Below are 13,246 nucleotides of genomic sequence, written 5' to 3' on the forward strand. Positions count from 1 at the left end.
GTCAGTCAATACCATTTATTAACACTTACTACGTAACAGGTGCTATGCTAAAATGCTTCCAACAATGGTACTCTGGACTTACCAAAATCATTCAAATCCATCCATCCATCCATCCATACACACACACACACACACACACACACACAAATCTGTACCCAAACATGTTTCTCCTTGAGCTATAGAAGTAATTAAATACAAGTTATGATTATCTTAACAACAGGCAAAGGTTCTGGATGTCAATTTTATTTCACAAACATTATTTATACATACATATTTAGGGAGAATATCTAAAATTTTTTAAAAGTTCTTATGTACAGAATTGAGTATCAAATAACAATCCAATGAAGAATTATTTCCAATTACAATTTGTGTGGGAATCACACAGTAGATGATAAAATGATGAGTGCTTAGAAGTGACCAGTCAGAATAGCCATGAGGTTGTATGATGCAAAACAGCACTCTTTCCCTACCCTGTCCTCTCTTCTCCTATCTGGGTGATACAGAAAAAATACAAGGCAGATAGCCTTCATTTTCCTAGAAGATGCTTCAAGGTGCCAATTGCCGCAGCAAAGAAGAAACACTGCACCTGAGTTAGGGTCCATCCAAATTTGTATCTCAGCTGTTTGCTGAGAACTCATCACCAAATATGGTCCATAACATCCCGTCACCAGGGCAGAAAGTGACTTCTGGTTCCTTGTAGCACAGCATGACAAGGGCCTCCTTTTGATCTCTCCCCAGTGAAGGATCAATTCCCTTGCATAACAAGAACATCAGAAAGGTCTTCCACAACTTTTAATGTTAAATTCTGAAGAAACAAACACAAAAATAGCTATGAAAAATCACTTACACCAGAATAAAAGAAAGCAAAAATCAAACTACCCTCAGAGAATGGTGGGTGACAAGGCCCAGTCTGAATGTTGCCTTCATGATTGGAGGTAAAATTCTCTTATAGCTACTACCACTGCCAAGAAGAGAGCTACATTAACTGAGCTCTTTCCAGGTCCTGGAAAATGATGTATAAAACTGCTTTCTCTGGGCTCTGCCCATGTAAGTCATTCTCTATAATGGCCACATCTGCGCTATGTGCATTAGAAGGGAGGTGAACTGAGTACAGCTGAACTAGTCCTAGCATTCTTGTTTTGCTAGCAAGCAGAAATCCTTTTTATTAAGTTCTGTAGTTTGCAGTTAACCAGATTTGTGGCCAAGGCCTCATCTTCTGCAGTGTGCTAAGCACTGGTACACTAAATGCAGGCCACTAAAGGCTTTCCTCAAAACTCCTAAATAGTTGATCTTCATCCATGGCACTTCCCCTTCTTCTGCCCTATAGTGGGCAAAAATGCTCCATAATCACTCCTATATTACCTTCTGATAGTCCAAAGTTCATCCTTTTTTTTCCCTCTCTCCATCTCACCCCAAAAAACTCGTGATCCTCCATAGGTTATATACATAGGCAATCCAATTACAGTCATTTTAACTTTCGTCCCTGGGGTTACTAGCATTTAAAAAGAGCGCAGTATTGAACCCAAGTAAGTATCCCAACTGGTAGAATATCTTCAAGACAGAGGGGAAGCTAACCCCTAGCTCACTTTACACTAAGGGCATCCTCTCCCTCTTGGGTGCCATTTTTCAAAGGTAAGAGCTATAGATCACACAATCCAAAGATTTAGAACTAGAAAGGCCTTTAGAGTGCATCTAGTTCAGCCCCTCATTTTACAAATGAAAAATCTGAGACTTCGGGTTTATGTAACTTGCCCAAGGTCATACAGGTAGCTAACTACTTGGCAGAACAAGGAATCTGATCTAGAGTTTCTGGTATTCTTTCTTACATAGTCTCTGTGAAGAAGGTGATATGGCTCTATGCCAAATTGCAAAGAAATGGGAATAGGATCATAGATTTTAGGCTAGAAGAATCTTAGGAATCATCTAACCCAGTTCCCTCATTTTTTCAGATGAGGTTCAGAGAGATTCACTGCTTTACTCAACATCACACAGGTTAGGCACAGACAGGATTTGAAGCCAGGTCCTACGACTTCAAACCTACCAGTTTTTCCTGTTTGATCCTACCTCTCTCAAGTCTTTAATCCCTCCCCCATACTCTTCCCTGCATCCTCTAATCTTCAAATAAAGAATGTAATAAACATGAAATAAAATGCTATCATGGAATTAAGCATCCCTTCAGGGACAATAATTTGAATCTTGGCCATAGGCTGCTAAACCTCATTCTACCAGTTCTGGTCTCAAGTGACAGTGATTTTGAAGAATGTGGTTCCCATATAACTCCTCCATGTTTAGCTGTAGCTAAAAAAAGTACTAGAATGTTGGGTTAAATTCTGAACAAGGTGCCTTCTTCCCACCCCACCCCCGCTTTTAAAAAATTGCAGAGTGTTTAGGTGTTGCCAAAAAAGAGAAACGATCTGTAGTAGATTCAGAGAAGCTGTTACTCCCTAACAGGCGTTAGAACGCTGGTATTCCATATATAACTGACTGTTTTGAACTCGCCTCCATTTTATATTGTTCTCCTCAACCACTTCCTCTTACAGTTACTTCTTTATCTACAGAGAACCTCTATTGGCATTATAAGAAATGTGTGATGACCCTAAGAAGATTATGCAGCTAGTGCACAGTGCCACTGGGGAGGGGAAAGAATTGCAAGAAAGAAGGCTGAAATTAAGTGGGCCAAGTGTATTTTCCTAGTGCCCCGAGTCCTGAGTTCTCATAGATCACATTAGGCTGTTATTTTGAATGTTATGGCAAACATTACAAAGAAAAACCCTTTCAATAAGCCTAAAGCCAGCCTGAGATAAAGGCCTTACTATTCACCCAGGCAGGTCATGGTCTGTAACTTTCCCCTCATTCTTCAAACGCTGACTGCTCTGGGGTTATTTCCAGAGAGACCTGTCTAACAAAAAAGAACAAGGTCTGACTGTTAGGAGAAGCTGAGCCAATGCTGTGGTCAAAGAAGTTCTGCAGTTAGTTCAAACCTGTTATCACATATTTTACAGCTTCATCATGCTCCAGTGGAAAGTGGCTTATCAAAGCACAATGTACCCAGGGTAAAACCAGAGAACTGATTATGTTTTTAGTGGAGCTGAATTGAGAATTTTTTGTGCAAATATGGTCTATGAAACTAGCTTTGTAAAGGGAAAAAAAGCTGAAGTTCTATTAAGATGTTACTGAGTGTTTTGTTTTGGAAGTCCTTGTTTTTAGAGCAAATGACCACTTAAATGGCTTAGGAGGCAATTAACTACATTGCCATAGGAAGGAAGACTGGAATGGAAGCCACAAGACCTGTGCTACAGTGATTATGTGACCTTAGGCAAATCACTTCCTCTCTCTGGGCCTCAGTTTCCTCATCTGTAAAATGGATTACACTTGATGATTTTCTTTGCGCTAAATGGACAGCACATTTGAGATGAGTCAATGCGGCAGCCAGAAAAGCTAATGCAATATTAGGTCCAGAACTGGAGAAGTGATGGTTCTTCCATACTCTACCTGGTCATACCACATCTGGAATACTGGGTGCCATTCTGGGGGCTAAAACAACACTGAAAGACTGAAGTACATTCAGAGGAGAAACAGAAGCAATAAGAAACAAGGGGGAATTGTTTATACTGTGGATGCACAGGGAACTCACTGATCAACTTATGTAGGTAGCTAAGCAATAAGAAATACCAAAGGGTGACATGAGAGAACTGTGACAAGAGCACTCAAGCTCAAAGCAGGCTGGACTTGGCAAAAAAGCTAAAGGTGACCAAAAGGGCTTTTACTGGCCATCCTCAGGGAAAGAGGAGGATCAAAGAAGGTCTTGAAACTGGCAAAAGCAAAACACAAGTGGGTACTGGGCAAATGAAACTCAAGATAAGGAAGGAACCAGTTTGGGAGCGCCTAGCTGTCTTCAAAAAGCTCAAATCACCAGAGCCAGTCAAACTACATCAGAGGGGACTGGAAGAACTGGGAGATGACTGCTGAGCCATTTGCAGTAATATCTAAAAGACCACTGAGGAAAAAAAGAAGATCATGGAGAATGGGAGTGGTACCACTGGATAAGAAAAAGACACATTTTGTCCCAATTTACAAAGAAGGTTAGAGAATGGATCCCAAATTATAGTCCAGTGAGCTTGACTTTGATTCCTGGCAAAATTCTATCACAGTTATTGCGTTATAGTGAACCTCTACAAACAGAAGGGGTGAACCCAACAAGTCTGCACAAGTTCATTTTTTTGATATATAGTATTGCCACAGACTTGTAGATCAGTTGGACTATTCTAAACAGAGTATATACTTAGATTTCAGCAAATCACTGAATAAAATTTCCTGTGCTGTTCTTGTACATGAGATAGAAAGATGTGGACTAGATAGAAATCTAGTTAGGTAGACTCAGCTCTACTGGCAAAACCAAACCCAAAGAGACATCAACTTAAAGAGAGCTCTCCAGTGGATTGCTCTAGGGAGCCATTCTTGGCCCTGTGCTGTTAAACAATCTTTGTCAATGATTTAGATAAAAGCACAGATGGCACATTTAATCACATCTGAAGGTGACATCAAACTGGGAATAGCTAATACATCAGGTGATAGAGAGTAAGGAACCAAAAAGACCTCAACAAACTAGATGACTGTTACAAAACTACTAGGATGAAATTTAAAAGGGACAATGAGAAAGTCTTACACTTGAATCTTTTTTCAAAATCAACTTCACAGTACAAGAAAGGGAAAACATAAGTAACAGTTTGTTTGAAAAAGATCTGGGCAATCTATTAACTTTCAAACTCAATACAATCTAATATTATGTTACGGCAGACAGAAAAGTTAATGCAATCTTAGGTTTCATTGAGAGGCTCCCACTGTTCAGATGACATCTGGGTTAGTGTTTAGTTCTAGGTATTATGTTTTAGGAGGGACATTGATAAAAGTTAAATAGTTCTACAGAAGAGCAAACGTGTTGATGAAGGGTCTTGTACCTTATGAGGATCAGTTTAGGGAGCCGAGAATGTTTTTGCCTAGAAAAGAAAAAAACTGGAGAAGGGATAGTTGTCTTCAAATATTTGAGGGACTGTCTTGTAGAAGAAGAATTAAACGTATTTTAGTTTGTCCTATAGGGCAGGACCAGGAACCATCAGAAGGTGGAAGGTGAAGAAAGGCAGAATTCAGCTCAAAGCAAGGAACAACTTCAATAAGTAGAACAATCCAAAACCAAAATGTTTGCGAAACAGAAGATGCCCTGTCATTGGATGTCTTCAAACAAAGGCTGGATTAACATTTGTCTGAGACATGCTGTAGAACGGATTTCTTCACTGGTTTGAGTCGGCCTAAATGAAAGAGTTCTAAGACCCCTTCCAATTCAGATGCTGCGAGTCTGTGAGAAATGTACAGTGGGATACCTCTTTGCTCATTTTAGGAATTTCTGTACCATCTCACTAGCAATGTTCAATTAGGAGAAATAACTGATAATGTTTATTTTCCCTTTTTTGGGGGGGTGAGGGGAGAGAGGAGGGTGTGCAATTCAGGAAGCACACATATTGTGCTCAAAAGTCAATGGCCTCTGAGTGAAGGGATTGGACCAGATGGCCTTTGAGGTCACTACATCTGAGTTCTCTACATCTCTCCAGTATCTAACACTTCTTAAAGAAAGATATCTTCAGAGATCATTTGTATCACACCCAAATTTCATTCTCCACTCTGCCATTTTTTGTAAGAGGGAATGGGGCTGGAATAAAATATAGTGGGAGACATCAATGAACATTTCAGTAATACGTCCACATAAACCACAATCAAATGCAGCAAAGAAGTCAGATAACTATACATTTAAATTGAGGATCAACTGCTCTCAGCATTAGCTGTTTTGATATGAGAATAATCCGGTACTAGAGCCACAGGCTATCTGCAAGACACTGACATCAATAGGGTATCTTCTTTGTGCTGCTGTATCTCACCCACTCCTTTTTTCATGTCATGTTCTCCAACCGGCTTAGCTTCTGGAATTTCATGCACCACATGGGACTATTTTCAGTCTTGCCTTTAACAACCAGGGGTAGTATTATATGTTCTTAAGTCTATCTTCAAAGCATATTTGTGTATCATGCTTTGCACTAGAGAGCAGGGCACTCAAGATTCTTTTAGAGATTCCAACATTCTTCATCCTTCACGCTGAGCTAGACATTTCTAACCCAACGAACTCTACTAAAATAATAATATTCCACTGATATGACATTTCTGAGGTACTGACCTAGAAATGTACTTTGTCTATGTTTATCCTTTTGTACAGGCCCCATACATTAAACATTAAGCAGGTCCACCTTTCACAGCCACAGAGCAGAGTGCTGAGGGAGCACCACAGATGTTGGCATTGCTCAAATATTTCAGTCACAAAGGATCTAAGAAGTCGTCTCATCCAACCCCCTTGTCCAATTCACGAACTGTCAACCAATCAAAATCAGCACTTGCTTTTGCCAACTAAGTTTTCTTTTTCTTTGGAATGAGAAAGCACATTACCCAATTTCATTCTATGATGAGTATTTAGCTGGGTAGTGGGTGCTTTCGAAGTGTTTGATGGGCAGCACTCTAGGAGGATGACTTCACTTTGGTTCTGACAATCAAAGCATAAGCCTGGAGAACTGAATTAACAAGTGTTATACAACACTCTGATTACCATCCATAAAGACACAATCATGGACATACAGAAAATCTTAAGTGACTGACCCATTAGGGTCACTGAAACTGGCAGGATTTATCTTGATCTCTACCTGAAGGCCCCAGACTACTGCTCTAGTCTAACAGATGTTGTTTATTTTGTCTTCTTTCTTCTGACCATCACTGTTCTTTCCCTACTACCTTTACTGGTTCTACTTCATGCTACTCATTGTTACTTCTCATTTCCTCTGTCTTTTCTCTCCTTCCTTGACATTATCCCCATGGCTGGACCAGATGAATCCCAAAGTCCTTTCTAGTTCTTGGATCTTGACTTTGGGTTCAGGAAGTTTGGGTTTTCAGAGTTACTTACTAGCCAGAGAAAAGATTTTTCTTCAGGTCAGTTAACCAACCAGCTACAACACGTCATCCGTAGTCTTAATTTTTAGGGTTTTTCTTGGATGTTTTCATTGCTGTTCATGACTGGATTCCATTTAGCTAACTTCTAGATAAGTAGGCTACTACTACTGTAAACTAAGAAATTTGTCTGTTCAGGAAAGAAGTTAAAATGGGATGCTCTTGTTATCCAGTGACACTGTGCTTACCAAATCATTTACCTACCTTTTCATTAGCTAAATGTAAGAGACAAGCAAATGCCAGAGGTACAGAAAGGTTCTGAGCCATCAGAGGGGGCAGTCTGTAAAACAAAGGGGAGGAAATGGTAACATATGATGTAGGTGCTAAGAACAAAGTCTCTTTCATTAAGCATGAATAATACACATAAACAAAGAATGAGCTAGTGAGAAACAAAGAAATATTTTACATGTTTCTAACAAGCAGGTTGAGAAAATCCCAAACCTTTGGTTCTATTCTAGTCTTTGGCATGGAATAACTTCTCAGGTTACTGGTTTGGGTACATGTCAACCAATATGCTAGTGCAGAGCCAAAACTGGCAAGTCACATACAATTGGGACAAAGAGCAGGCTGCTTTTAGATCACGTGACAGTCTGCACAAATAACTAGCTCCTTTGTCCTGTTACATGATCTGTTAGTTACTGTTTTCAATCAAGGAATAAGCTGGAACACTTGTGCCCTGAGCTTTGTAAAAGGTGAGAACAAAGAAGCAATTAATCAGTCCACAACAATGATAACCCCAACAGTTAACCTGACTGTGGCCTTCAGCTGCCCTTGAACTAGAGGCTCTGGTACTTACTTCTTTAGAAGGTCCTTTGTGAGATCACTGAAAATCTTCTCATCTGGTACTGTGTCCAAGTTCCCTTTTGGCTCAGTTTCACTCTAGTTTTATAAAGGAAAAAGGCATTGAGGGGAAAAGTAGGCTTGCTTTCTTTTCTTAGCAGCAAGGTTGGAAAGCTCAAAGATGGACTGAGCCTGCTGCTCTGAGTGAAGGGATCATAATAACAGAAAGAAGAAAGCTGAATTTCAACTCTTTTATTTTGCTTACGTTTTCTCCTCCAAGGAGGATATCTTTGGTTTTAGGAAGTAAAGAATCAAAATGGTTAGCAGGGTATAGAAATCCAAAATAAGTATGACTGTTTCCTTGGAAGTCATGGTTCTCCATGGCCTGTTCAGCACATTTATGATTTTTCATGGTTGAGAGAGAAGATATATTTCAGTAATAAAAACTTACCCATTTAAGAAATAAAAACAAAAAAAAGTTAGACTGAGAAAACAGTCTAATAGCATGTAGCTATGCTTTCTATGAGTTCAAGTCATCAGGCCTGGGCTAACATAAAGTTAGCTGGAGAACTAAAAAGGACTGTGATTGCTAATGTGATTGCTAAGCTGTTATTGTCCTCTCTGAAAGACAGCAGACAATGGAAAGGGGCTGCAGGACAAATAAAGGCCAAATGTCATCCTAACTTTCAAAAAAGGAACAGAGTCTGCAAACAGTAAGAGTCATGAATTTAACTTCTGTTCCTGAAAAACTGTAGAACACATTATTAAGAAAATAACTTCTAAAGACTTTTAGAAAGGGAAACCATGATCAAGAGAAGTTATCACAGCTTTGTCAGGAACAGGCCATTTCCCACTTCCTCTGCTTTTTTGCAGAGGTGAAGAAGCATGGGTATGGAACCTTGCTTGTGTCAGACTTTTTGGATCATTTGGCTAGTTTTGCTAACCAGCGGCCTAAAATTTTATTCCTTTTTTCTTCTTTTTTGGAAATGATGGCTCTGTGGGGGAAAATGAGAAGATGAATATAATGCGAAATGTAGGTGAAATAAAAACAAAAGATACCAAGAAACATTTACTTTCAAAAAATGATCATGCCAAACTAACTTCATTTCCTTTTTTAAAAGGGTACCTTTACTAGAAGATCAGAGAGAGTGCTGCAGACAGTCTACTTAGATTTTACCAAAGTCTCTCATCCTATGGTTATGGAAAAGATGGAGAGACACATGGGAAAGATAAGTAGGCAGATGGTTTTAGAATTGGCTCAGTGAGTGGACCCAAAAACTAGTAATTACTAGGTGACTCAATGAATACATTAACAACTCTGAACATCAGCTGCTCACCTCTAGAATTTGATATTTATATTTACCTAGTAGTAGCAGTCACAGAAATGATCATTAGAGATGTCCGCTATCAGGATAATCACAGGTAAGAGAAAGGTTGGATCCAGTTATCTTTAAGGCAACAAAGACGCTGCTAGGCTCCTTTGCAACAACAACAAAACGCTGACAATTTTGTTTCATAGGATCAGAGGGTTTAGAACTAGAAGACAGCATTTAGTCTAATCCTTTCATTTTATACACAAAGACACTGAAGCTCAGGAAAATGAAATAATCCAATTCAACATCACACAGCTATTTTCCAGAGGCCAAGATCTGAGAGTAGACCCAAAGTCTATTCTTCTAAGACATGCCTCTTTGCTTCTGAGTAAACAAATTATGATTAAGGAAAGGCAGGCTACCTCTGCAACTGCTTCTTTCTCCTGGCCATCAGTCAGCAGATTCCACATGCTCTGCTTTAACCTCTTCATGTCCATCTTTTTGGCAGTCTTGGCATAATGAATTTCAATTTTATTCACCTGAAACAGACAGGTTACAATTTGAAGAAGACAGAAGAATCCATCATGACATTTATCAGGCCATTGTAGAAATGAATGCCCAGAGGCATGGAAAAGTGGCATATTAGCATGTGTTAAGTTTTAATGGTGGCATTATAGACCTTGCCCTGGACATATTAGGAGCAAACAGTTTTAGTCTCTCACTTTAAACCCATTTTCTGGGGTCATGTGCATGGTTATCTAAAATCCTAGTCTGGCCAAAAATTCCCAAGTACACCTAAGGAAGTGAAGTCTGGTGAATCAGAAGGCCACCATTGTGTTGACTCTCAGCTTGAACATTACCTAGATCGTCTCTGTGAACATCAACCCTAATCAATACGTCTGGTATGACAAGCTCTTCCTCCAGCCAGACGCATTACCAGAGCTCCCTTGGAGAACTGGTCAGTTCTACTTCATGTCTATTTATCAATAGCTAACACTAAAGTAATGAAAGCTTCCTCCTTCACCCACCAGCCTTTCTTAAGATTGGGGCATTCCTCACTCAGCCACTCAGTGATGAATAATGAGGGAAAAAAGTAAATCTTACAACTCTGTCTGGTTTGTAACTTGACAGTAAACAAATTAATACCAAACCACTGGTATTGTACTTATGTGTTAAATGTTTAAGTCTTACCTTCTGCGGCTCAGCTACTAATTTTAACTCCCCGTTTATCAGATTATCCAATCCATTTTCATCAGCATCATTTTCATTATCCTGTGAATTTCCAAATCCGGTGTTGGGATTAATTGTAAAATCAAACTGGGTCCCATTTGCTCCTACAAATAATCCATCAGGGCCATCATCATCATCATCATCATCATCATCACTGTCAGCAGCCTAGGCAAAGAAAAATAGCTGCTCGAGTTTTGTAGAAAGTGGCATTAGGCTTAAAAGATGCATTCAAAACAATTGAAGCAGAAGGTGCTACGTTTTATGAATTTACCCCAAATTGGAAGGGACCACCAATTACACCCCCTTGCTTTCAGGCCAAACCGAACCTAAACCACCCCAGACAGACAGGTGCCTATCCTATTTTAATACCTCTAAAGATTTTAGAGCTACACTCAGAAAAGAAATAAATTGCCACAAATACCAACTACTCTCTTTGATGCCTAGCTTAGCGATATAGTTCTATTGTCTGTTCAATAAACATAACTGAAGTACACAAATAAAACAAAACATGTGACTTGATCAGATTATCATTAAACTCACCAAAAAACAAAAACAACAACAAAAACCTTCCAAAGGTTCTCTTAGCTTGATAGCTGATCAAGAAGATTTTAGATTTACAAAATTTTACAAGATTTAAAAACAAAAGCAAAAACCTCGCTCTTGAGATATAACTAGGGAGAACGCTCATCCTTCTTGCTCCTCCCTTGCAGGAGTGGAGACACTCATATTTCTCTGCTTCTGCTACTTATCATTCCTGCCTTCTGTTACTAGTTTCCATTTTCCTCCCTGTATACCTCACCACCCTCAATGTTGTAAATTCCTCAAAGACAAGAACTGTCTTATATTTCTTTGTCTCTCCTATAATAGCACCTAGAAACATCTTACAGACAGCAGTTGCTCAGTATTGATTCTGTGGACCAAATGGAGTCCCATTTGGTACAAATGGCTTGAAACAAGAATGATTACAAGCAGACACAGTCCCTGCCTGCTGGGGAAGCTCTGGCTCTGGAGGAGGAAGAGGAGATCTGGTTCTCCTGGTTTTTGGTGAGCAGGTGCTATAACTCTGATAGGAGAAAGATGACTCCTGGTCAGGGAAAACCCTCAGTAGTATAGGAGGCATAACACATAATGCCCAACCTCAGGGAGCCCCAGGCCTGAGAGAAGATACAGCTCCTACCTTCAATGTGATGGGGGAAACAAGGCTTCCCTAAAGGACCTCCAGGTTTCCTATTGTAATAGCTCAGTCTCTTCCTGAGAGTGCTCTCAGTTTTCCTCTGCTGATGAGCAATGCACACCTTCCACACCCAAAATGTGCACTTGATTGGGGCTGTCAGCTGGACACCACCATTTATGCCAGGCAAAGGGGAGACACAAGGCAAGTAGAAGAAACCTGCCCTTCTCGCTGGCAGAAAAGAAAAAAATAAGTTTCTCTCCCTTCCCCTCTCCATCCCTCCTTACCGGCACTGCAGGGCAAAATTCAGAAATATCATTAGGATTGTTGTAATCATACTCTTCGATCTCATCGTCCTGTTCCGACGAAGCGCTCTGTGAGGCCATCTTTCTTAACTATCAAAGAGAGATCAGAATGTCAAGTGGAGAAAGCAGTTTCCAAAAGGGGAGCTAAAACTAAAGACGAAGGAGATAAATTCAGATCTCAACATTCATTCTACCTAAAAGCACAGATTGCTGACTCTTGGGAGTTACAGCAGGCCTTAAAGGTCATCTCAGAGGTAGTCATTGTGTGGTGAGAAGAGCACTGGGTTTGGAATCAGAAGATGGGGAGGGGGTGAATAGTGTCCAAGCTACCCACTCCCTGCAAAACTGTGAGCAAGTCACTGACTTTTCTGGGCCTTGATTTCCCCATCTGTCAGTATATGACTTTTAAGGCTCATTCTAGCCCTCTCTCTTGTGATCTACTTCAATCTCTCTTCCAGTGCAGGAACCCCTTCCATTCCCTGCCTCTATTCCAGGTACAGAGAACTGAGCACCTCGAGGTAGCCTGTTCCACTGTGGGACAGCTCTAATAGCTAAAAAATTCATCTTTCTACCAAGACCAAAAAATCTTATTTCCTCTAATTCTACTTTCACTAACTAGCCTCAGTCTTGTCCTCTGGAGAAACTCAGAACAAATCAGTTCCTATATTTGACGACGGTTGTTCTGTCCCTCTTTGTCTTCTGTTCTCTAGGCAAAATAGCTCATTTTTCAAACGTTCCTCTTGTGACATAACTGCCAGATCCTTCACGATTCCGGACACCATTCTCTGAAAAGTTTTGTCTGTCGATGTCACTGTTAAAATGTTGTGTTCCAAACCAAACACAAAGCTCCAGATATGGTCTTTCTCACCTTTTTCTTTCCTCCTTTCTTTCCAAACCCAAGTGTTCTCCCCCTCCTTGACTGGAGGCAGAAGCAGCCACATTTGTCTCCATGTCCTAAGCAATGCTATTGGCCACCTGTGCATTTCTTTTTCCCTTTTCTGAACACTGGTCAAAGATGAGACACCTGAGAGTGAATTTTCCCAGCCCAAGAGACAAAAGCCAGGACGGGGAGGATTATCAAGGCTCCTGCAGAAGCATAAGGTTACTTAATTATGGCAGGAATAGACACATGCTCAGCTATCCCACAAGCCCCAGATTTCTGGAGCTATGTTCCTGAAGGTCTCCTCATAGTAGCCCTATTTCTGTGAATCCTTGAATCAGCCCTTTCAAATCTTCTCGCTTCAATCACAAAGACTTCTTAATACTTTGTGAAATTTCCAGAATTTCACCAACTTATCACTAACAGGCCTGAAAGGCTTAGAGGCAAAATTGTGTAATGGGGGGAAAACACACACATACACACACACACACACACACACACACACACACATACAAGATGTGGGAAT

General features: G+C 40.2%; 1 protein-coding gene across 3 annotated transcripts in view; it reads right to left on the reverse strand.

The window, feature by feature from the left end:
- Positions 1 to 222: 222 nt before the first annotated feature.
- The window catches only part of NCAPH (non-SMC condensin I complex subunit H), a 41,559-nt gene continuing 28,535 nt past the window's right edge, over positions 223 to 13,246 (reverse strand). For 2 of the 3 annotated variants that reach the window (XM_020988528.2, XM_020988532.2), the window contains exons 14-19: positions 11,823 to 11,930; positions 10,326 to 10,529; positions 9,557 to 9,673; positions 7,838 to 7,920; positions 7,246 to 7,321; positions 223 to 805 (exon numbers count right to left, since the gene is read on the reverse strand). In XM_020988528.2, coding sequence (XP_020844187.1) covers positions 746 to 805; positions 7,246 to 7,321; positions 7,838 to 7,920; positions 9,557 to 9,673; positions 10,326 to 10,529; positions 11,823 to 11,930 — 648 coding nt within the window. In that variant the 3' untranslated portion in view covers positions 223 to 745. The remainder of the gene's footprint in view (positions 806 to 7,245; positions 7,322 to 7,837; positions 7,921 to 9,556; positions 9,674 to 10,325; positions 10,530 to 11,822; positions 11,931 to 13,246) is intronic. The other variant, XM_020988568.2, reaches the window with a different exon arrangement.

Source organism: Phascolarctos cinereus, unplaced genomic scaffold, assembly GCF_003287225.1.
Source record: "Phascolarctos cinereus isolate Bilbo 61053 unplaced genomic scaffold, phaCin_HiC Scaffold_2;HRSCAF=192, whole genome shotgun sequence".
In the NCBI taxonomy this organism is placed as follows: domain Eukaryota; kingdom Metazoa; phylum Chordata; class Mammalia; order Diprotodontia; family Phascolarctidae; genus Phascolarctos; species Phascolarctos cinereus.